This window comes from Trichomonas vaginalis, chromosome IV (genome assembly GCF_026262505.1).
Source record: "Trichomonas vaginalis G3 chromosome IV, whole genome shotgun sequence".
In the NCBI taxonomy this organism is placed as follows: domain Eukaryota; phylum Parabasalia; order Trichomonadida; family Trichomonadidae; genus Trichomonas; species Trichomonas vaginalis.
This window is the reverse complement of record NC_067206.1, coordinates 38,102,613-38,124,778: the sequence shown is the minus strand read 5'-3', so window position 1 is coordinate 38,124,778 and position 22,166 is coordinate 38,102,613. Positions and strand designations below refer to the sequence as shown.

General features: G+C 31.8%; 5 protein-coding genes across 5 annotated transcripts, besides 2 other annotated features; 2 read left to right on the top strand and 3 right to left on the bottom strand.

The window, feature by feature from the left end:
• Positions 1–20: 20 nt before the first annotated feature.
• Positions 21–1,253, top strand: TVAGG3_0242320 (spectrin binding; the record flags this gene model as incomplete). The annotated part of the gene is made up of 1 exon (XM_001320001.1): positions 21–1,253. One exon carries the CDS (start codon positions 21–23, stop codon positions 1,251–1,253), a length of 1,233 nt encoding a protein of 410 aa, XP_001320036.1.
• Positions 1,254–1,756: 503 nt separating this feature from the next.
• TVAGG3_0242310 (cyclin-dependent kinase inhibitor 2C-related family) lies at positions 1,757–5,318 on the top strand (the record flags this gene model as incomplete). The annotated part of the gene is made up of 1 exon (XM_001320000.2): positions 1,757–5,318. A coding segment is annotated over one exon (3,562 nt), but the record flags the coding sequence as incomplete, so codon positions are not given.
• Positions 5,319–5,829: 511 nt separating this feature from the next.
• TVAGG3_0242300 (regulation of alternative mRNA splicing, via spliceosome) lies at positions 5,830–6,558 on the bottom strand (the record flags this gene model as incomplete). The annotated part of the gene is made up of 1 exon (XM_001319999.2): positions 5,885–6,532. One exon carries the CDS (start codon positions 6,530–6,532, stop codon positions 5,885–5,887), a length of 648 nt encoding a protein of 215 aa, XP_001320034.1.
• A 677-nt stretch (positions 6,559–7,235) lies between these two features.
• Positions 7,236–8,869, bottom strand: TVAGG3_0242290 (phosphatidylinositol-4-phosphate phosphatase protein; the record flags this gene model as incomplete). Its single annotated transcript, XM_001319998.1, has 1 exon — positions 7,267–8,829. The coding sequence occupies one exon, from the start codon at positions 8,827–8,829 to the stop codon at positions 7,267–7,269; it is 1,563 nt and encodes a 520-aa protein (XP_001320033.1).
• Positions 8,870–9,208: 339 nt separating this feature from the next.
• Positions 9,209–9,238: a mobile genetic element.
• A 7,483-nt stretch (positions 9,239–16,721) lies between these two features.
• On the bottom strand, positions 16,722–18,165 carry TVAGG3_0242270 (uncharacterized protein; the record flags this gene model as incomplete). Its single annotated transcript, XM_001319997.1, has 1 exon — positions 16,792–18,000. The coding sequence occupies one exon, from the start codon at positions 17,998–18,000 to the stop codon at positions 16,792–16,794; it is 1,209 nt and encodes a 402-aa protein (XP_001320032.1).
• A 2,802-nt stretch (positions 18,166–20,967) lies between these two features.
• Positions 20,968–22,166: part of a mobile genetic element that runs on past the window's edge.

Here is a 22,166-nt window from a genome sequence, read left to right as displayed (position 1 = left end):
AATTACGGGCGTAATAATAAATGGTCTTGATTCAGCTCAATAACCAAATCTTACAGAGGATTAATAACTATCAAGCGCTTGATAAAGTTATATTATCAATCAACAACGTTGAAATCACACTTACTAAATCGTTTGCTGTTGCAATTTCTCAAACTTTTTACTCGCAATATCTATTAGACAATAATATTGCTAAAATTGATATTCATACAGATGTAAAGTCACAAGAAACGTATAATGTATTAAAGGACATTCTTCAATACAATAAAACGGATATTGAATGTGATGAAACAATTTTAAATGACCTTTTCCATATCGGCATTATTCTTGAAATGCAAGAACTCACTTATTTATATAAAATGCATGTTATTGACAAAATGAAAATTGATAATAATAATTGCATTGATTTACTTGAATTTTATTTCGATATTTCTTCTCAAGAAAATATTATTGAATGCATTAAATATATATCATCAAATTTCTATGCGATTGATTCAAATAAACTCAAATTAATTTCGAACAAACTCGGAATTGACATTTTGCAGCAAATATTTAGCAGTGATGAACTATTACTTGAAGATGAAGATTCATTAGCTAACTTTATTATTTCTTTAACAAAAGAAAACGAAAAATTCTATCCATTGATAGAAAACATTCATTTTGAATTCTGTAATGAACAAGTTATCAAATCAATGAAAGATATAGTAGATCTGAATAACTATCACTGTGTTGTTAACTCACTTTCTGATTCATTACTAAGATCCAGAAATCCTAAATCTAAAGATAGAATCTTGCAATGTGAAAATAAAACAAATTATTTCAAAAGCGGAAATGTTGAAATGTCTGCTTCATCTATAGGTAGTGGACACTCCATTGATGTGATTAATAAATATAGAACTGATACATATTTTAAGACTGAGAATATTCCTAATTCATGGGTTCAGTGGAAGTTAAAACAAAACATTGCAATTCAACCGACTGAATATATTGTTAGGACATTCCATAGTGGAATATCTTCATATCAACTTCAAACGTGGAAAGTTGAAGGAACAACTATTAACGGAGAAACAAAAATAATTCATGAAGTTAATAAATCTCCATTAAATGCAGGAGAAATTCGAAAATATTCTCTAAATACAAATGATAAATTTATATCATTCAAATTGATTCAAACAGGCAAAATTGCATATAGCAGTCCTAATGATTCTTTGCGTCTAGATGTTTTTGATTTTTCTGGAAAGATATTTAGTAAATAATAGGTTTTTTTAATTGTTAATGACTGAGTACTTTTCCAATTTTTGAATACTTTACTTGGGTTTTAGATCAAATGATAAGCTTAAGCAGTAAAATCTATCAAAAACTCACGAATGATAAGAATGCCATCAGCTTCAGGAACAGATCTCAATTTGACATATGTTTCCTCATTTTGGAGGTTTTATTGAATGACGATATCTATTTAATTATTAATTTGCATAACAATTTCCAATTTTAATTAAATTGGAAGGGAAGTAATCGAGTTACAACATTTTCAATATTTATTGTATTTAATTCTGACTATTTTCGTTAAAGGTGATCTATACACTATTGATTATATAATCGTGGAGCAAAATAAGGTGGAATTTATTCTAATCGACTGATAATGTATAAAAATTTATATCGTTACAACTTTTTAATTCATTGATATTATAATTTTACTACTTTTTATATGGAAATTATATGATTTTGGTCGCTTAATAGAAAAAAAAATTAAATTTTAAAAATGAGTTTAGGAAGAGTCAATCAAAAATTATATTGTGAAGCTTTTCCTAAATGTAGTGATTATATTAATACATTTAATGAAATATATCAACTGAAATCACGCAATATCAGCGAGATTAAATTGCTCTATCAAAAAATCAAAAATTCTTTAATTAATACAAAAATATTATCACCTGATGAAATGGTAATTGCTATTTCCAAAGCAGTATTCAATAATATTGGTCACATACAATCATATCTATTTCTTTTTAATCTAATTCATGAAGAATTTAATACTACTAATATCAGAGAATTCCCTGCATTTTTGGATTTCCATCTTAATGATCTATATAAGTTTGTTTTTAATAAATCAAATATAGAAAGATTCGAAGAAGTTTCAGTTAATTCAGCCCAAAGTATTTGTAAGACAATCATTGAAAACGACCTTAAAGCATTTATATCTTGCACAGAAGTTGATGAATTTGAAAAAAATCAAATAATAACAACAGATGAATATTCAGGATCAATTGAAGAATATACTGTGTTAGAGTTATGTTGTTATCATGGAGCAGATGATTGTTTCAAGTTTTTACGTTCAAAATACAAGCCAAGGATCACTAAAAAATGTCTTCAATTTTCATTTCTGGGTGGAAATCCGTATATAATTAATGAATGCTTAAAATACATAATTCCTGATGATAATGATATGAAGTATGCCATTGTTTCGCATAATATTGATTTTGTTGCATTTTTAATGAATGAATGCAATTTACAAATTGACTATAGAGAATGTTATAATTACAATAATATTCAAGCATTTTTGGTTTGTTTAGATCAAGTTAGTGATATTAGTCAATATTTTGTATTTTCAACACTCTTTAACATTCCATCTCTATGTGAATACTTGCTTTCCTATAAATTTAATATCAATTCATTGTACCTTGAAGAGAAGCCTGCTATTTATTATGCATTTAAAAAGAACAACATTGAAATGATGAGGATACTTATTTCAAATGGGGCTTTTCTCAATTGGAGAGATTCTGAATGTAAAACAATCCTACATCATGCAGTTATAAACAACAATATAGAATGGGTAAATTTTCTCCTAACAAATTATATTGATATCAATGCATCAGATTGTTCAGGGAAAACTGCTCTTCATTACGCAATTGAATATAATTATACTGATTTGGCAAAAATACTCATAATGCGTAATGCGTTTCTAAATGCCGTTGATAATCAATTAAATGATCCTCTTCATTATGCAACACAGAATAATAATGTTGAAATCATTGAGCTTCTCCTTTCTCATTGTGCATTCCTTAATAATTTTGATTCTCAACATCAAACAGCTCTCCTTATTGCTGCAAAAACTAATAATTATAAGATTGCAAATATGCTTATTTTGCATGGAGCGTTCCTAAATGCAAAAGATGAAAAATCAAATGCTGCAATTCATTATGCTGTAATAAATAATAATGTAGAAATAATCAAATCCCTTATATTACATGGTGCATCCATAGATATTGTAGATAATCTCAATAATACAGCACTACTTATTGCATCACAGAACAACAGCACAGATGTTGCAAAGATACTAATTTCGCATGGTGCATCTCTAGATAATGTTGATGAATGTGAATATACAGCATTACATTATGCTGTAACAAATAATAATTTAGAAATAATAAGATCACTTATTTCACATGGTGCATCCCTAGATATAGGTGATTATAACAGAACCCCATTGCATATAGCATCACAGGAAAATAACACAGATATTGCTATACTTCTAATTTCGCAAGGTGCATCTCTCAATAAAGTTGATGAATATGGAAATACCGCACTCCATTTTGCAGTAACAAATCAAAATATAACACTAATCAATTTCCTTGTCACATATGGTGCATCTTTAAGTATAATGAATAAAGATCATCAAACAGCACTACTGATGGCGGTAAAAGTTGATAACACAGATATTGCAAAACTTCTAATCAATGAAGGTTCATATATTAATATAATTGATACTTACGGAAATACAGCACTTCATTATGCAGTAACAAATAATAATTTAGAAATTATAAACTTTCTTATCACTCATGGTGCATCTTTAAGCATATTAAATAGAAATAAGCAAACAGCATTACTTATCGCATCAAAATACAATTACACAGAAATTGCGAAGATTTTTATATCAAATAAATCGCATCTAGATGAAATTGATAATTTTGGAAATAGAGCTATTCACTATATTGCAATGCATAATAATATAGAACTACTGGATATTCTTATTAATAATGGCGCCAATATTAATGCAAAAAACAAATCTTGGCAAACAGCACTTCATATTGCAGCTCTAAATAATAAGGTTGAGTTTGTTAAAATTCCTCTTTCTCACGGTGCACTACTAAATGAAAAAGATGTGGAAAATAAAACAGCTTTGCAGATTGCTACAATGAATAATAATACAGAAATTGCAAAGCTTATTATTTCTCGTGATGACTCGTTTATTGATTCAATCGATACATTAAATCAATCACTTCTTCATATTGCTACTAAAAACAATAACAATTTAATTGTGGAAGCTCTTATTGCCCACGGAGCTGATATGAATGTAAGGGATTACGTGAATAAAACAGCTCTTCATTATGCTTTTTTGAATGATAATACGGAGATAATTGAATTAATAACTCTTCATGGTGGTGATTTAAATTTGGAGGATAATGATGGAAATATTGCTCTTCATTATATGATTAAAAATAATCGCCAAGAATTTGTTAAGCTTTTAATTTCTCATGGAGCAGATGTAAATACAATAAATAAAAATGGTAAAATTCCCCTTCAATTGGCAGTAGAAAATAATTTGAAGGAAATTGTAGAATATCTGGTTTCCCATGGTGCCAATATCAATCAAAAAGATATGAAAAATGGACAAACACCCCTGCAATATGCAATAATGGAAGATTACGAAGATATTGCGAAATATTTGATTTATCATGATGCCAATATTAATGCAAAAGATCAACTTGGAAGAACTTCTTTTCACTTTGCCGCTGGAAACCACAATATTGGATTAATGAATCTTCTTCTTTCAAAGAATGCAAATATCAATGAAGTTGATAATTCTGGAAGAAATGCACTTCATTATGCCGTCAATAATGATAATTGTTATGAATCAATAAAATTTCTATGTGACAAGAAGGCAAAAATAACAGAAATAGATATTTATGGTAATACAGTACTGCATTTTGCAATAAGAGGAAATTCAAAAGAAAGTATAGAATATCTCCTTGAAAGAGGGGCAGATAAACTAGTAAATAAAAGAAATTATAAAGGAAGTACTCCACTACATTATACTGCGATAGATAACAAAGAAGAAATTGTATTTCTTCTGATAAAATATCATCCCAATTTAAATATAAAAGATAACAAAAAAACGAATGCTCTGTTATATGCTTTGGAAAATAACAATGAAAGAATCGCAAATATGCTAATAATAAATGGTGCTGATGTCAATGAATCTGATAATAATGGATGCAAAGCAATTCATTATGCAGTAAAGAAAAATTTTCAAAAAACACTTGAATTACTTATTAAACATGACGTCAAGATCGATGGGAGAGATTTAAATTGGCGGACCGCTCTTCACTATGCAGCTATATGCAATAATATAGAAATTGCGGTTTTACTTTTAGAACATGGTGCTGATATAAATGCAATGGACGAAGATGAAAGAACCGCCCTTCATTATGCCTCAGAGACAAATTTTGTAGCCATGGTAGAAATTCTTCTTGCTCATTATGCAGATTTTACTGTGGTGGATAAATATGGCAAGGTTGCCTATGATTATATTGATGCAGATAAAGGAGAAGAATTAGCTAATCTTTTAAAATCATATGGGGCAGATAATAAAGGTGCTAGTGTTGGCTATTTATGTAGAATCTAATTTACTTTGTAGAACATATTTAATTATTTAATATTTTTTTTAAACTTGTAAAGATTTTATTTAAGAATTTGAACTCAATATGTATCTTAGAAAATCTCAATAGATCAAATTTGTTAATTTGAGAAACAGTAAAAATAAATTAGAAATAATGATGAAAAAAGTAATAATTTTATGGAAAATCAGTAACAATAAACGAATAAGTATTTAATAGCGTTCGCTACGGCCGTAATCACGTCTGTCATCTCTTCTTCTGCGATCATCATCGTATCTTCTGTCATCATAGCGGCGGTCATAGTCGTCGTACCTGCGTCTGTCGTAATCATCGCGCCTGGAGTCACGTCTATCGTATCTGCGGTCATAATCATCATCATATCTTCTTCTGTCGTAATCATCGTATCTGCTTGAGTATCTATCGCGGTCGCGTCTATCGTCGCGATAGTATCTGTCGTCAGAATACCTCCTGCGGTCAGAATCTCTCTCACCACGAGATCCGCGGTCGCGACGGTCACTACGAGGCTGTTTCTGATCACCTTTTGCAAATTCGACCTCAATCTTTCTTCCATCTAACTCTGTGTTGTTCATACTGTCAATTGCCTTTTGGGCGTCTTCCTTGAGAGCAAAACTGACGAATCCATAGCCCTTAGACCTGTTTGCCTGATTTGTTGGGATCTTCGAACTAAGAACCTCACCGAATTTTCCAAAAATTTCTTTTAATTTTGGTTCTGTAAGTTCAAATGGGATATTGCCGATATGAATAGAAACACCTTTAGGAGTTTCGGTCTTCTCTGCTTGGCCCTCTGGCTGCTCCTCTGGTTTCTGCTCCGTTGGTGCGTTTTCGCCTTCTTCAGACATTGACAAAAGTGACGTAAATGTAAATTTTATGATTGGTAAATTGAAAGGAAATGGCGGTAATAAATTCAATCAAAAAAATTTTCCATTATAGAATTTTTATTATGGAAAAAATCTCAATAAACAAAACTATTTCATGCTTCTTGGCTTCGATTGAGAGTAACTCAAACTGGATTAACACTCTAGGACTCAATATTCACTTATTAATTGGATAACTTTGAATCATTATAATTTCATCCAAAATTATGTATGACAAATAATTTCTCATGATCAGTATTTGTAACATATTAATTTAGCAATATGTTACAAATCAATTTCAAATTTCTAAAGTAAATTGTGTTAAAAAGGGCAATATGTTGTATAAATTTCATTTGGACATATGTTTAATAGCATGGGATGAGTATTCTCCATGCCATAAGAATCACACTATTGAGAATTTTACATGTCATTTGCCGGCAAATATTATGTAAAATTTTCTCAATACTTTAAAGTGTTAAAAGGGGTAATATGTTTAATAGAATGGGGTGAATTTTCACCTACCCCGATAGTACTTTCAATATTACGCCTCTAACTGGCACAAATCTCCTAAACTTGTGTCAATTTGCAAAATCCTAATTATTTATACTTAAATATTTGAGATAACTCTATAATATAGTAACAATCGATAGTTAAAGTGTTATATCATAAGGGAAAAAAACGTGATTACTTTTAAAAAGAAAAATATAGTTTAAAATCTTTTATTCTTTCTTTGGTTCAACAGTTTTCTCTGCCGGCTTTATCTCTCTGAATCTCGGCGAGTTGACAAGTCTCATTCTTGCCTGGAGGACCTTCTTCTTGAAATCTGGAGATTTCTTTCCTTTTTGGATGAGGATAATGATTGCCTGGATTAACATGAAGATTGCGATGAGTAAAGCAACAACGAAATTCTCCTTTGCCAACGATTTGATCTCAACAGATTGAGTAACTGCATCATAAGCATCCTGTCTTGTTCCGTCAGTGCATGTATTGATGTAGTATCTCTTTATTGAGTTTGCACCATCATTTAGTGAGCCATTGATTGTTCTCTTGCCTGTTCTTGTGAAATCTGTCTTAAGAGCAGGAGTTCCTGAGTACTGCAAGGAAATGCAGTCAGCATTATCTGTCCATGCATTTCTAAACAGCGATTCGTAGTTGCAAACAGCTTCAGAAGCTGCTAATTGCTTATCAAGTATCTTTCTTGCGAGAACTGACTGAACAACGTTAGTTCTATCGAGGCAATCGACGCAGTTTGTACGAACAACACCATTTTGGACCTTCTCGCCGTTGAGTTCTGTCCATCCTTCGTTATCAAGGTCTTCTGAGATGGTATTGACGAGTTTGTCGATGTTCTGGTACTTCATCTTGGCGCATTCCTTGTGGAAATCGAAGTATTCGAAGCGAACGTTCTCGGCTTGTTTTCCAAATTCATTAAATGTCTCTGTAAGTTCGAGTTCTTTGCCTTTGTGGTCTGTAAGACAAACAGCAATGACTTTACCATATTCGTCGGTAATTGTCTTGAAGTGGCGATCGAGAATTTCATGATTATGCTCGCGATCTGCTAATCTCAGCCTTGGAAGGCGGCTGAGGTCAGGATATTGTGTCCACTCGAGAGGAACAGAGCCTCTGATCTGGACGAATGAGTATGTTTCCTTTTCTGTGATGACAACTTGTTCTGTTTCAACAAAGTTGGCTACATGGCCTTCTTCGTCAGCACCACGCATCCAGAAACGTGTACCAGCACGTGCGGCGTCACGGCGAGAGATAAGAGCGAATTCAAATTTCTCTGCCTTGAATGATGTAATGAAACCAGCAATAACTGGCTGGCAAAGTCCTTCAACCTTTGTGCTCTCAACGAAATGCTTGATGGCAACGCCATTCCAAATGAAATGCTGGCGAGAAGCTGCTTCTTGCTTTTGAAGCTTTAAGTTGAGAGAAAGATCAACTGTTTCACTGTAGTAAAGTGGGCTAAGTGAGAGGCCTTTCTTGAGGAGATTAATGGCTTCTTGGTTGACTGGTCCTGTTGTGATTTGATAAACTTCAAAGGAATCAACTTTGTTGATGCCCCAAAAGCTTGTGACGTTGCTGACAGCTGTTGAAACAGCAGCAAGCTTAACACCAGCAATATCGAAAATGCCAAGGAAATCAACGATTGTATGATGATTCTCTGTATTTTGAAATTGTGGATTCTCGATTAACTCGTAAACTTTGTTGCGGTTGAAAGCAACGGATTTGCCCTTGGCTTGAACAAAGAATCCTTTTTCGTCGAAGCAAATGAAACTCATTTGATTGTCGAAAAAATGTGAACTAAATTTTATATCCTCATATCGAAATAATAGAACATACATCAGATGATGAATCTATTGAAATAATTCCAAAGTAGGTAAATTTTTCATTGCCAATTTTTGTAAAATATTCAATTTATGATCGTTCGGTATATATTGAATTTGAATAGATAGGAATTATTTTTACCATTTTTTGCTTCCTACTCATGATGATCTGCAAGTTATGTGATAGAGGAACTAAAAACAAGATGTTGACCTTATTTTTCCATAAGATTTCATGAAAAAGATTAATATTGATGTTCTTATGACGAATTTGGATGATTATCCAATATAAGTTTGCGCTTTAGATTCAAATAAAGTGATGTTTATCATTAAATAGGAGTAGGTGACAAAAGTGCATACTCTTAAACAACCGTCGGATTTCCGGGTGAAATCGTGACACACTTTCGTCTTTCGTAGGCAGTGGTGGTTGTTACAAAAGGTAACTTCGAATGTAGCGTGAAATCTGCAAAAAAAATTCTGAAATTTGAATGGAGAACACAAAAATTGAATAGTTTACGTCAATAAAAAAGAGAAAAATGAAGCCAATGTGTCTCGAACCTAGGACTTAGAGCAGCAATCCAACTGTTTATCCCATTACACTACATGCATCTCTCACCTCAGTGAATGAGATCAACTATATGATAACTTTTTCCCCATTATATTCTTGTGGAAAAGTGACAAATTGCAACTTTGACCCTCTCTCTGTTCTTATGACGAATTTGGATGATTATCCAATATAAGTTTGCGCTTTAGATTCAAATAAAGTGATGTTTATCATTAAATAGTCCAATTTGGTATAATGATCTGAAAAATTATAAAAAAATCAATATATGATAGAAAATATAAAACATTTATTCAATATAGAATCGCATTACAAAATTATCAAAATGAGAACTCAGATTAATGTCTTTTTCGTAATTTGAAAATGTAATTATACCTTTGTGGAATGTCTGTGCTGTGAAGTGCTGAAGATGATATACAATCAATTGGAATTCCAGATTCATTAATCATTTTAAGATATTTCATGGTTATTCTCTCAATGATAAGAGGGCATTGAATTGATTTGCATTCATTGAATGCATGAGGTTGAACAACTTTTACAGAAAGAGGGAAGTTGATGTATCTGAGATTTGGACAGTTATTGAAAGCAAATTCTTCAATTAATGAAACACTGTTTGGTGAGATAGTTATGTTCTCAATGTTTTGGCAATGATTAAAGGAGTATTTGCATATAGTATTACAGTTGATATTTATAACTTTGTCTATTGACTGGCTCAGGTGAAGGATAAGATCAAGTTTGGTTCCATTTTTAAAGTAAATTGTGTTATAAATAGATTCATATTTATCAGATGAAAAATTACTTATATTATTGAGTGATTTGCATTCTGAAATTGAGTTAATAGAGAAATTTGTAAGTGAGTTTATGTTTGCGAAGATAATCGATGCAAGATTATCGCAATTTAAAAATGCATTTTCTGATATAATATTCTAACCGATGATGGAATATTTATTGTCTTTAATGAACTACAATTCTCAAATGATTGAGCCCCAATCAATTCTGAACCATCTCTTATATTAACTTGAATTAATCTGGTACATCCAAGAAAACAACAATCTGATATATTACTTATATTATACATATTTATTAAATTAGTACAATTCTCAAAAGCATTATTCAAAATCTCAGAATCTCTTGATGGAAAACTAAAATTAACTAAATTAATGCAATATTTGAAAGAAGAAAAGCCTAAGAAACTCAAGTTACTTGATGAGATATCCAGTGATTGAAGTTTTGAACAATTCAAAAAAGCATAATTTTCAATTATAGAAAGCTGAGAATTTTCTTCAAAAAATATTTTTGGAATTGTGGAATTTTCAAATGCTCTCTCTTTAATCATTTTAACTGATCTAGGAATTGTAATACTTTCATATCTGTATACACAAAATTCATATATTTCAGTTTGTTCGGAATCCATAATTAATGAATTATTAGTGATAATAAGATCTGATTTGTTCAAATATGAAATCATGACATATGTTTTTTTATTAATTGACTGACTTGAAAATAATGCTTTATACATGAATAACAATTTTAGTTTTGAAGAATACGTAATGAATCCTGAACCACTAACAATTATTGATGTACTGGAGAAAATAATAAGTTCGAGTTGATCACAATTTCTAAAAGCATTATTTTGAATCTGAGTAGGTCCTAATAAAGTAACATTCCTTAGGCTCGATGAATCAAAAGCCCACCATCCAATCGATGTCACACTTTCAGGAATTGTTATTGTGTTTAAATTTGAATTTCGAAAGCAACCAGTGTCTAATGATGTGACTGAGTTTGGAATAGTTATTGTTGTGAATTTTGTCGCAGAAAAGCACTGAGGTGAATTTTGATCCAAGAAAGCATGCATCACTTAATGTTTTGGTTATATTTGGAATTTCATATGTTTTTTCCGATTTATCACATATAAAATATAAGATGCTTTTGTCCTTTGAAAAAACAAAGTCGTTTTCAATTATTATTAAATAATTATTATTAGGATGAATTGTAAGATTTGTTAATTTAAAATTCGGTAATGATGCTCCATGGAGTCCTTGGACTTTTTCAGGTATTTGAAATGAAACAATATTAGTGTCATAAAAAGCAAGAAGTTCTAAATAAGTTAAATTTGAACCCTCTTCAAAAGAAACATTTTGTAATCCAGAGCAATAGATAAATGCATTACTGCCAATATAATTAACAGATGCTGGAATTATAAGACTTACGACTGAAGAAATGTAGTAAAAAGCATAACTTGATATTTTAAGGAGTCCTTTTGGTAATAATATCTCTTTTACGTGATAACAGTAATAGAACGCACTGTTACCTATTGATTTAAACTTGTTGCAGGATGATAAATTAATAAATTGTAGATTTTGACAATTATGAAAACTAGATCGACCAATTGTTGTTAAATTAGGATTTTCTTCAAAAGTAAACGATAATAGAGTTTTTAATTCTTTAAAGCAGTTTTCTTGTATAACTTTGCACTTAGAAGATATTCTGAGATGATTTGATGGATCAGTCACTTTAATGAGGGTTTCACCATCAGCTGAGTAGCAGCTTTGGTTGATATCTGTAAATACCGTAGCCAAAATGGTAAAAAGAATATGGATGTGAAGAGCGTTAGTAGAATGGAAAGACTTTGAAATTTTAAAAAATTTATCAGGACTAAAAAATTATTTGATTATAAAAAACATATTATATATCAATTGCTATATAGAACTATCATAACAGATTTTGGAAAAGCCGCAAATCCCCAAGTTGGAGAATTCATTAAATACTAATTATTCAGCTTTTTATCAGAAAGGAAGGTAGTGTAGTGGTTGGGAACGCTATGCTCTTTTTGAATCTAAAAGGCAACTGTTCAAATCATAACATCTTTGTTTTTTTTTCTTATTCTGCCATTATTGTTTTTCCTTGTTATGATTCAAATTAAAAATATTTTAGTAAAGGTATTTTGGACATCATTTTTTCACATTGTCTCAATGCAAATGTTTTAAAATTTTGTAGGCAATATGACAACTCTTTCAACATTTGTTCTCTTTTATTAACTCAAACAGATTTAGGATCTAATTTCATGCCTTCGAAGACATTTAAACCATCTTCAACATAATTTATTGACAAATTGATAACAATTACTCATGAATGTCGTAGATTTAATATCCTGTCACTCAGCAACAAATTCGGGTTCAATAACAAAGCTCAGTAAAAACTTTACAGAAATTCTCCAATTTATTTTAGTGTCTTTTTGCGTCATTACGGCTGCATTTTCTTCTGCATCTGAACGCTGTGTTTGAAGAAGACGAAATACAGAAACTTTCAACACAAGTAATCAGATTTTCTTGTCTTTCATGTTAAAATGCTTCATCTCGCTAGGTATACGTCATTTATTGGATGGATTGTTAGCTTTGTGTCCAAATAGCAAAAAAAAAGTATTAATTTAAATTTCGCATTTTGCATAAGTATACGCTTTAATTTATATCAAAACAGATTTAGATAGCTTAAAACAATATAGTTTACTCATAAATACATCTTGATAATTCACTTCTTCAATTTTCATAATCTTATATCCTGACCTATATCCTCTTATAAACCATATTTCTACTGAGATCTTCTTAAAGCATCTTTTTATCCCTATCTACGCCTCGAAACCCTATTTTTCCGGCGGAATATGAATCTTCGGGTCTCGCTGATTCGATTTCTGCAGTCAGATCGTAAAAATACCACTACATAGCCTGATAATCTCAATTTAAGTTCCTTAATTTTTTTGAAAAAAAAATTAAAACTCCCTTATCAAACATCATGCTCATTTTTACGAATTTCATTTTTCCTTTAAGTTTAAAATATACGCTTTTTAGCATGTTTATAATACATTTTCAATTTACATTTACATTTTTATTTTTGAATTGTTTATTTATATTTCCGTTTGAACAATAATATTTATTGAAAATTGTGAGAGAAACGGATATAATAAAAAAACGCCATACAACAAAATTCACTTTTTTTCATACTTACGCGGATCACTCCTTTTCGGCCCAATATGCCGGAAATGATAAAACTCTCAGATCTAGTTGCTAAGATCCAAACTCTCGACTCTCAAATCTACTTCCTCAGATCTAGTTGCTAAGATCCAAACTCTCGACTCTCAAATCTACTTCCTCAGATCTTGTTGCTAAGATCCAAACTCTCGACTCTCAAATCTATTTCCTCAGATCTTGTTGCTAAGATCCAAACTCTCGACTCTCAAATCTACTTCCTCAGATCTTGTTGCTAAGATCTAAACTCTCGACTCTCAAATCTATTTCCTCAGATCTTGTTGCTAAGATCTAAACTCTCGACTCTCAAATCTACTTCCTCAGATCTTGTTGCTAAGATCGATCTATTATACTCAATTTTACTTAAGCAATATAGATCACCTTTATTATGATTCTCTTTATCTGTACTTGTTTAAAATTAAATTACATCATAAAGATCTAATTACAAATTATTTAGAATTTTGAAATAAAACCAGTATTTTATCAAATGCTTTGAGATTAATGCATTCAAACTTAAAAAAAAAGACATATTCAGATCAATTTCAATATTATTGATTTTTTACTGTAAAAACTATGTCTACATAGATCTCAAACAATTTTATTAGATACTCTTTTTCCCAATTTTTTTCAAAATCTCTTTTTACATATCAAAAATTGTATTTTTCAATTTCATTTTTATTTTTTCCATATTTTTTTTGGAATTTGGATATGCGTCCAAAGTAGTTATGTCATTAGAAAAATATTAGATATCTGAAGAGAAAATGATAACTTAGAGAGTTTTAAAGATTTTATTTTCGAATACAAATATAGACCTCAGAGGAATACATTCTAAATAAATTTGTATCTGAGGGTGAATAAATAAGAACAAAATTTAAAGGGTTAGCATAAATAATGTAGAAATTAAGATTGGAATTTAAATTTAATACAAAATTAAAGGGAATGAATTTGCGATTAGTAGGGTATGGCAAATGGATTGGGAAACATTGGTTACACATGAAAATTATCAGATGTAAGAATTTGGTGCAGATATTTTAAAAATGAGATCTGAGTGCTTAAACAATATCTCAAAATTCAAATTTTCCAAATGAAAATTTGGAAAATTCCCAAAATGCAGAATCAACTGATGATTTTCAATCATTAATAACGCCAATACAAGAAGATCATTTTCCTTCTGCCAACGAACTAAAACAATGGTTTGATATTGCCCATGATGTTTTAATTAGTCCGCCACCTGAGAATCAACATCCAGAAATTGATGAAGAAGAGACACAAAAAGCAATTTATCTATTACAAAACTTAGACTTTCCTAAGAAATAAAATTATTTAATTTATTCTTGTTTGTTTTTTAATTAAACATGTATATTTATTAACATTTCCTTTTTTAATACCTTTCCAACTTCTATTAGTAACAAATACATAACTAATTTGAAGATTTAGCGTTATGAAGAAGTATCCAAGTAATAACGTCAATAATGCATTTGCGATAGGATATAATTGCACCAAAGGTTAAAACTTGTATAAAGAATGAAAAATGAAATTTAATACAATTTTTTTTCGAAAAAAATCCATGCTTGGCTAGATTTTCATAGTTATTGAATATGCATTACTGACATCTTGTAAAAGATGCCGATCAAGGCTTTCAAGATTGCTAAATTTCTCGATTAAAATTTACATTTTTTTTTTATTTGTGTTTAATTACATTTTACAGTTTGCAGACTTACATAAAATCCGCAACATAGTGGTTATTTAATATTTGCCCCACAGTATTGTAGTTTGAAATTTACGATAAGATTATAATTGATAAAGTAAGGTTTTGTCATTAATGCATCTTATAAACTTTCATTGATAAATATGGATAGATAAGTTCTGTGTTCAAAAGTAAGCATTTTTTAAAACGCGCAATTATATCAAGAACGACTATCATAAATTCATGAGTATCGATGATTTTCGTTTAGGATGGACTTAATCGGCTTGATTGATATACATATTTTAAAATGGCATAGCTTTGTGCATGTTATGTCAAGCATTGTGCCAAACCAATTTAAAATGAAACAAATTATTTTAAAGAAACTATATATGAACTATTCGAACACTTTATATTAATGTAGGGAGCTATAAATTTAAATATTCTAAAAATTTATTTATTTGTTAAGAGTTCGGAACAAATTTATTATTGAATATATAGGAAATCAAATAATTATGCATAATCGCATAAAAAAATGCTGAAACAATGAAAAGAAAAAAATAGTTGCCCAATAGAAAAAGTCGAACCCATACCCCTGCCATTGAGTTATCCTCACTTTCAAGTTTCGATCGAAAAAAAGGTATTTAATCGCGTAACTCGCACCTTTTAGTCGTATTTCGAAGTTCTATATAGTATTAAAGATTAAGTTACATTATGTACAAAATAACTTTTTATTGTTATTTGATTTTGATAGCATTATTAGCTGAATATGAAAATCTCGTAGAAATAATCATTTCATTCAGACATAAGTATTGGATTGTTTCCCAACAAGCATAATAACACACGTTTCATATTATAATTTATTTCATTTCTGTACAAAATTTAGATAACGATATCAAATAAAAAAAACTGTGGCATTTTTTTACTTCAAACTATCATGAAGTGTAACCAAATTGGGTGAGTATTCTTGCTATCAGTATGACATGAAAAAGTGAACGACAAAAATTGAAGATATTGTAGTTAACTCGGATTTTTTTAATTGCAAACACATCTATAATTTGTTTAAATATCATTTATTATATCAAAATCGAAAAATTCGTTTTTGGAAATCTTTGAATTTATGAGAAGTTCTACAAAGACACTTACAAATATAGCGTTTGCAATAAAAAGGCTCTTTAATCTTCTTCATCCTTGCTCAGAAACTTCTACTGGTTACCTTACGGGTAACCTGCAAAGCTGCTTCCAAGGCATCGGGAAAATAACGTATTTTCGTGAGACTACCTTTAAAAATTCTTCGAAAATTTTTCCGAAAGGGGTTTCTGATCAAAATTGAATGTCAAGAATTAGCGATTTTTTAAAAAAATCGGAAATTGTCATTTTGGAATACCATAGAAAAAGGAAAGCATCAAATATATTTATGAAAAAGGATAGCATTATTTAGATTGAAGTTTCAATTATTCATTTGAAGATAATTCACTCGCAATCTAATAGTTAATATCTTTCATCATTTGTATTTATCGTAATGTACATAGTACCAAATAAGTCATTTTTAGGCACAATGAAGTGAAAATATTCAATGAAATTTCCTTTGAATAAACAAACAACAATATTTAATAATAAAAACTACAAACAATATATTAATACATGAAAAATTATTTTCTTGATACAGCAAGTTTTGCTAATCTAGATGTTCCAGGTCTGATGGCCCTAGTTTGAGTTGCTGGTCTAGGAGTTCTATGTGCTGATAGAGGAGGAGTTCTTTGAGTAACAAAAGCACGTGGTGTCTTCTTTGTTTCAACAATTGGAATGTTTTGAGCTTCCAAGTTCTTATCAAACTCAATGATTCTTTGACGCCAGTTTTCAACAGCTCTTTCAAGAGCTGATCTCTCCGCTTGATGATCTTGCTCTATCCTCTGTCTTAATCTTGCATTCTTTTCAATGAGACACTTCCTGCGTTGGTCGAAAGATTCAACCAATTTATTTCTTTGTATTTTCCTTTGTTTCAGATATTTTTCGTGAATTGCTTTGACTTCTTCTATTTCCTTTTGATCTGCTTCTGCTTTGATACCAGCAGCTTCTTCGAATCGACGGCTTAATACTAAAAACTTCTCTGTTTCTCTAAGATTTAATAATGCCGATGAAAATTTAAGCTTTTCAACTGGTAAATCGCCATTTGTTACTGCATCATGATCATTTAATGTTACTTCCTCTTCCGCATTTAAAGCATCTTCAGCAGCTTTAGATCTTTCATCATGATCTTCAAGTGCTTGACGTAATGATTCATTTTCTTTTCTAAGAGCTTCTTCTGCTTGTGTAAATTGATATACAAGTGCTTCTCTCTTTTCATTCTTTTTCATTTCTACCATCCTTTCGTTAGATAGGGCAACTAGCGTATTTCCAACATCCTCGTAGCGTTGAGCTTCTTTGTAATTGCCTGTAGATAACTCTTGATTGACATGATCTCGAGCTGCTTGAATTAATGAAGGAAGTAAATAATTTTCAGCGACATCAAGAGGAAATCCATCCATAATATCTGCAAGAACTGATTCTACGACAGCTGGTGTGATTTCTTTATGAGAATCTTCAGTTGTTGTATCGATTGAACGAGATGTTGATTTTTCACTTTTCGCTTTATGTTTTCCGATTGATTTTCGTTTTCTGTCTAGTTTTGACAACTCTGCCATGATAGATTGTAGCTTTCTGACTCTTTCAACTTGGCCATTTGCGATTGCTGTTTGTTTGTGCTGTTCCATTGCATCAATGACTTGCGGAATTATCTTAGGATTGACTTCTGATACAGGTTTTCCACCGACAAGTTCTCGAACAAGTCGTGTCAGTTTCCTTTCATCTTCAGATTCCATTTTGATTATAAAATTTTTGTACGTTTATTCGCTCTGCAAAGAAAAAAATACTTCATTCGTCCAGGAATCAATATCTATGATATTCATCGGCATATGACACGAGGATGAATGTTTGAAGCAAGTGTTTCGTAAAATAGATCAGCGAATGGATTATTTCGGCCAAATGTCTCTGTAATTCATTTGATCTTCAGCATTACAAGAGATATTATGTATATGTAAATAAGGTTGATTGTGAAATCATGATGATATCGTTTGAAATGATGAAAATTTAAAACAAAATATCTGATAAATTATGAGATATCTGCAAAATAAAAAAAAAAAAAAAAAAAAAAAAAAAAAGGTAGTGGGGCTTCCAGGGGCTGCGCCCCTTCTAGCCCTGAAGATGTTTAGTATAAATGAAGTTTATATTTGGAGGGCTTCCAGGGGCTGCGCCCCTTCTAGCCCTAAGAATTTTGCCCAAGACCCAAGAGGAGGACCGAACCCCAGCCGACCAGCCGGTGACAAAACCAAAACCGTTGTTATTTACATCATATTAATAGTGTCATATAAACATCTGTCAAAAACCGCTTTTTAACTTCACTTAAAATGCCACGTAAGCTACGTAAGAATATACGTAAGAGGAAGGGAGCATTGAAACATCCAATAGTAAAACTGACACCACAACAACAGTTGCAACAACAAATGATGAATGACCCCACTATGTTGCAACAAATGTCAAGCAACCCTATGCTTTTAAACCGAGTTATTGGTGCACAGAGTGGAGGTTTAAGAGCGGCACTTTTAGCGAAAATGGCAGGCTATGGTGGAGCTGCAGACGGAACAGCTTATAACCCTCAAAGTCAAATGAATTTGAGTTCACTCAAAAATCAAATAACAGATGTCAAAAAGTCAAACATAGACATACAGAAACAAATAAGTGAAAACGAAAAGAAACTAGAATATGACAGACACACAAAGAAACTCAATGAGTTAAACGTAGAGAAAAAGAAGAAAGAAGAACAACTGAAAGAACTAAGTACAGAGGAATATGCGAAAAAAGTGTCAGAAAAAGCAGCAGAAGTAGCAAAAATGGAACAAGATGTTATAAATTTGAAAAACCATACTACTCAATATAAAGTACTGAAAGATGAAGAGATAAAACAAAAAGCCCTGAAGACATATATGGATAGCGATGAGTATAAAAAAGAAGTTGAAGCAAATGTAAAGGCAGAAAAACTTTTACAGTTGCAAAACCAAACCGTACAGTATGAAAACTTAGCACAAGAAAGTAAAAATAACGACGCAGCCATGCAAAAGGCAATGAAAAGCGCAGAATATATAAAAGCTAATAATGACTGGTTAGATGCCCAAGCCAACGCTAAAGCAGCCCAACTTATAGGGTCAATAAGGACAAAAATACAAGCGGATGAAGACAGTTCAAATGAAGCTTTAATGAATGCTGACTTTAAGAACGCCTTCGAAGCTCTTCATAGTAAGGTGAAACTAGTGAACGACTTCTCATCTGGAAAGAAACTGAAGTCTGAAGGTTTCGACAAAGAGTTAAAAGAAGTAGCACAAAATATGACGAAAATAACAGATGCAGCAACGAGACAGGCAGTTCAAAGTGCCTATGACGCCGTTAGAGCAACTGTTGTGGAAAGTCAAGAAAAAGAGTTACAACAGACCAAAACAGACCTAGTAAATGCTTTCTTAAGAACGAAAAGTCAGGTAGGACATTATGCTGCAGATGGAACATATGTGCCAGCTGGTGGAACTTATATACCACCAAACCCTCCAAGAGAAGCACCTGCACCAGGACTACCTAAAACATTTACATCGTCACATGGACACAGACACAGGCATGCACCAAAACCAACACAACAACCAACAGTTCAAAATCCAGCACAACAACAACAACCAAAACCAACAGTTCAAAACCCTGCACAGCAACCAACAGTTCAAAACCCTGCACAGCAACCAACAGTTCAAAACCCTGCACAGCAACCAAAACCAGCACAACAACCACCTCCACAACCAGCACAGCAACCATCTCCACAACCAGCACAACAACCAACAGTTCAAAACCCTGCACAACAACAACCACAAACAGAGCAAGGACATAAAAGAAGTAGAGAACAAGGAAACCAAGAATTCTTAAAAATGCTTAAGGAAGATTATGGTTACCCAGATACTCTTGACTTTAGTGACAGATATAAAGAAGCTATTAGAAAGTTCAAGGAAGGAAATACTGACCCGAACCTATTTAGCTTTATGGTTCAGCACCAAATGGGATATAATCTTAAACCTGGAAAATACAAGCTCGCTAAGGGATATGATTTAATAGCATATCATCCAAATGACATGAATGAATTTACTCCGAGATATTTGGTGTCAGAGCTAAATGATAATTCAACTCTCTTCATGAAACGCGTAAAAAATAGAGACGGAACGAAAGAAGAAAGGTTTATGAGTCCGGATGACTTAGATAGGGAACTTGTTAAAAACGGTCTCGGAATATATGAAATGCCAGCAGATGAGGTACAAGAAACTCAACAGGAAGAAGTTCAGATACAACCAGACATGGAAGAAATAGTTCAGCAACAACAGCTAGAAGAGCCTGAAGGAAACGAACAAGTCCCTCCTTTGGAAACTAACTTCACAGAACTAGATGAAGATTTGGAACAGCCGAAAAATCTTGACCCTCAACAAGAGTATGAAGTGAATATGGAATCTTTCCAAGAGTCTAAGAAAAATTCGGCTGACATAGTAGAAGAATATCGAAAAATGTTCGCCGACATACAAAAGACTCCAACATCAGATGAAAATATTCAGCATAGAATGGAAGTACTGAAAGAAAATGTACGCAAATACAATAATCCTTTTTACTTACGACCATATAACGTTCAATCTTTGGCTGAACTCGGTGAAAATAAAAGGTTAAATTTCAACAAAACATATAGAAATGAAACATTGTTTAAAGTTCATTCAGAACCTAACCAATATGGAAACAAACCTACTTTTGTTTCTGCAGACTATGGAACTACAATGAGATGGGGTCATAAAGCTAATCCGGATAGGTGGTTCATAAACTTACAACCACAATTCCAAGAAGTTGTAGACGCAATGGAAGTGAATGGTGAACCAGATATAGCTGGTATTTTCAGCGCGGCTTTAATGCCATTGAAAGATATGAAACATGCAGATATTTTGGACCAGTATGAAATGAACATGGCTGATGGAAATATAACACCTGACGTTCTAGAACATTTATCTCAAAGAACTACACAGAACCATAGAGATGGTATATTTGGTGAAGAGTTTAGAAAGAAAGTTAGGGAGAGAGAAGGAAGAGAACCTATTGTACATGACCTTGCAAACGAAAGTTTGCAAAATGTCATAAAAACTTACTTTGCAGACAATGAACCGAGAATGGATGAATATTTAAGAAAACTCAAATGGACAGTACCAAATGAAATGTTAGTATTGAAAAACATGTTCCTTGACAAAATAAAACCAACTACAGAAATAAATGACGCAAGACTGAAACATTGGGTAAAAGCTTTCCCATTCACAAAAGATATTATTGGTAACATGGAAAGAAAACCAGAATGGCTACAAAAACATATATTTGGAAACGAGCTTATTCCATATGGACAAGCTCTGTTTGAAGAGCTTGAACCGGAAACTCAGGAAAGAGTCATGCAAACAATACGCGAAGACTCAAATACAAACTATGACAAAATCTTTCTAGGATATAGGTTACCTGAGATGGGCGACCAGAGCCCAAAGGCAAAAAGGACATGGGAAATTTACAACATACTAGGTGAACATGAGGCAAAGATGCAACAACTTGAAGCAGAGGGCAAGTTACCAAAAGCGACACCAAAGAAGAAGAGTAGAACAAAGTGAAAGTAGTGAAGAAGTAACTTCATCTAGTGAAAGTAGTGGCAATGAAGGAAAAAGAAGAGTTAAAAACTCAGTCAGGAAGAAAGTAAAGCTTGGTCCGAAACAATTATGACACATAAATCCAACTATTCTATATTTTTACCCATATGAAATGTACGCCGCTCAGAATATAACGCCAACAGTTTTGGATGCCATGAACGGAAATGTTTCCGAATGGTATAACGAATGCGACAATGCCATTAGAAGGTCAGAAATAGTTCCTGGAACTTACGAATATACAA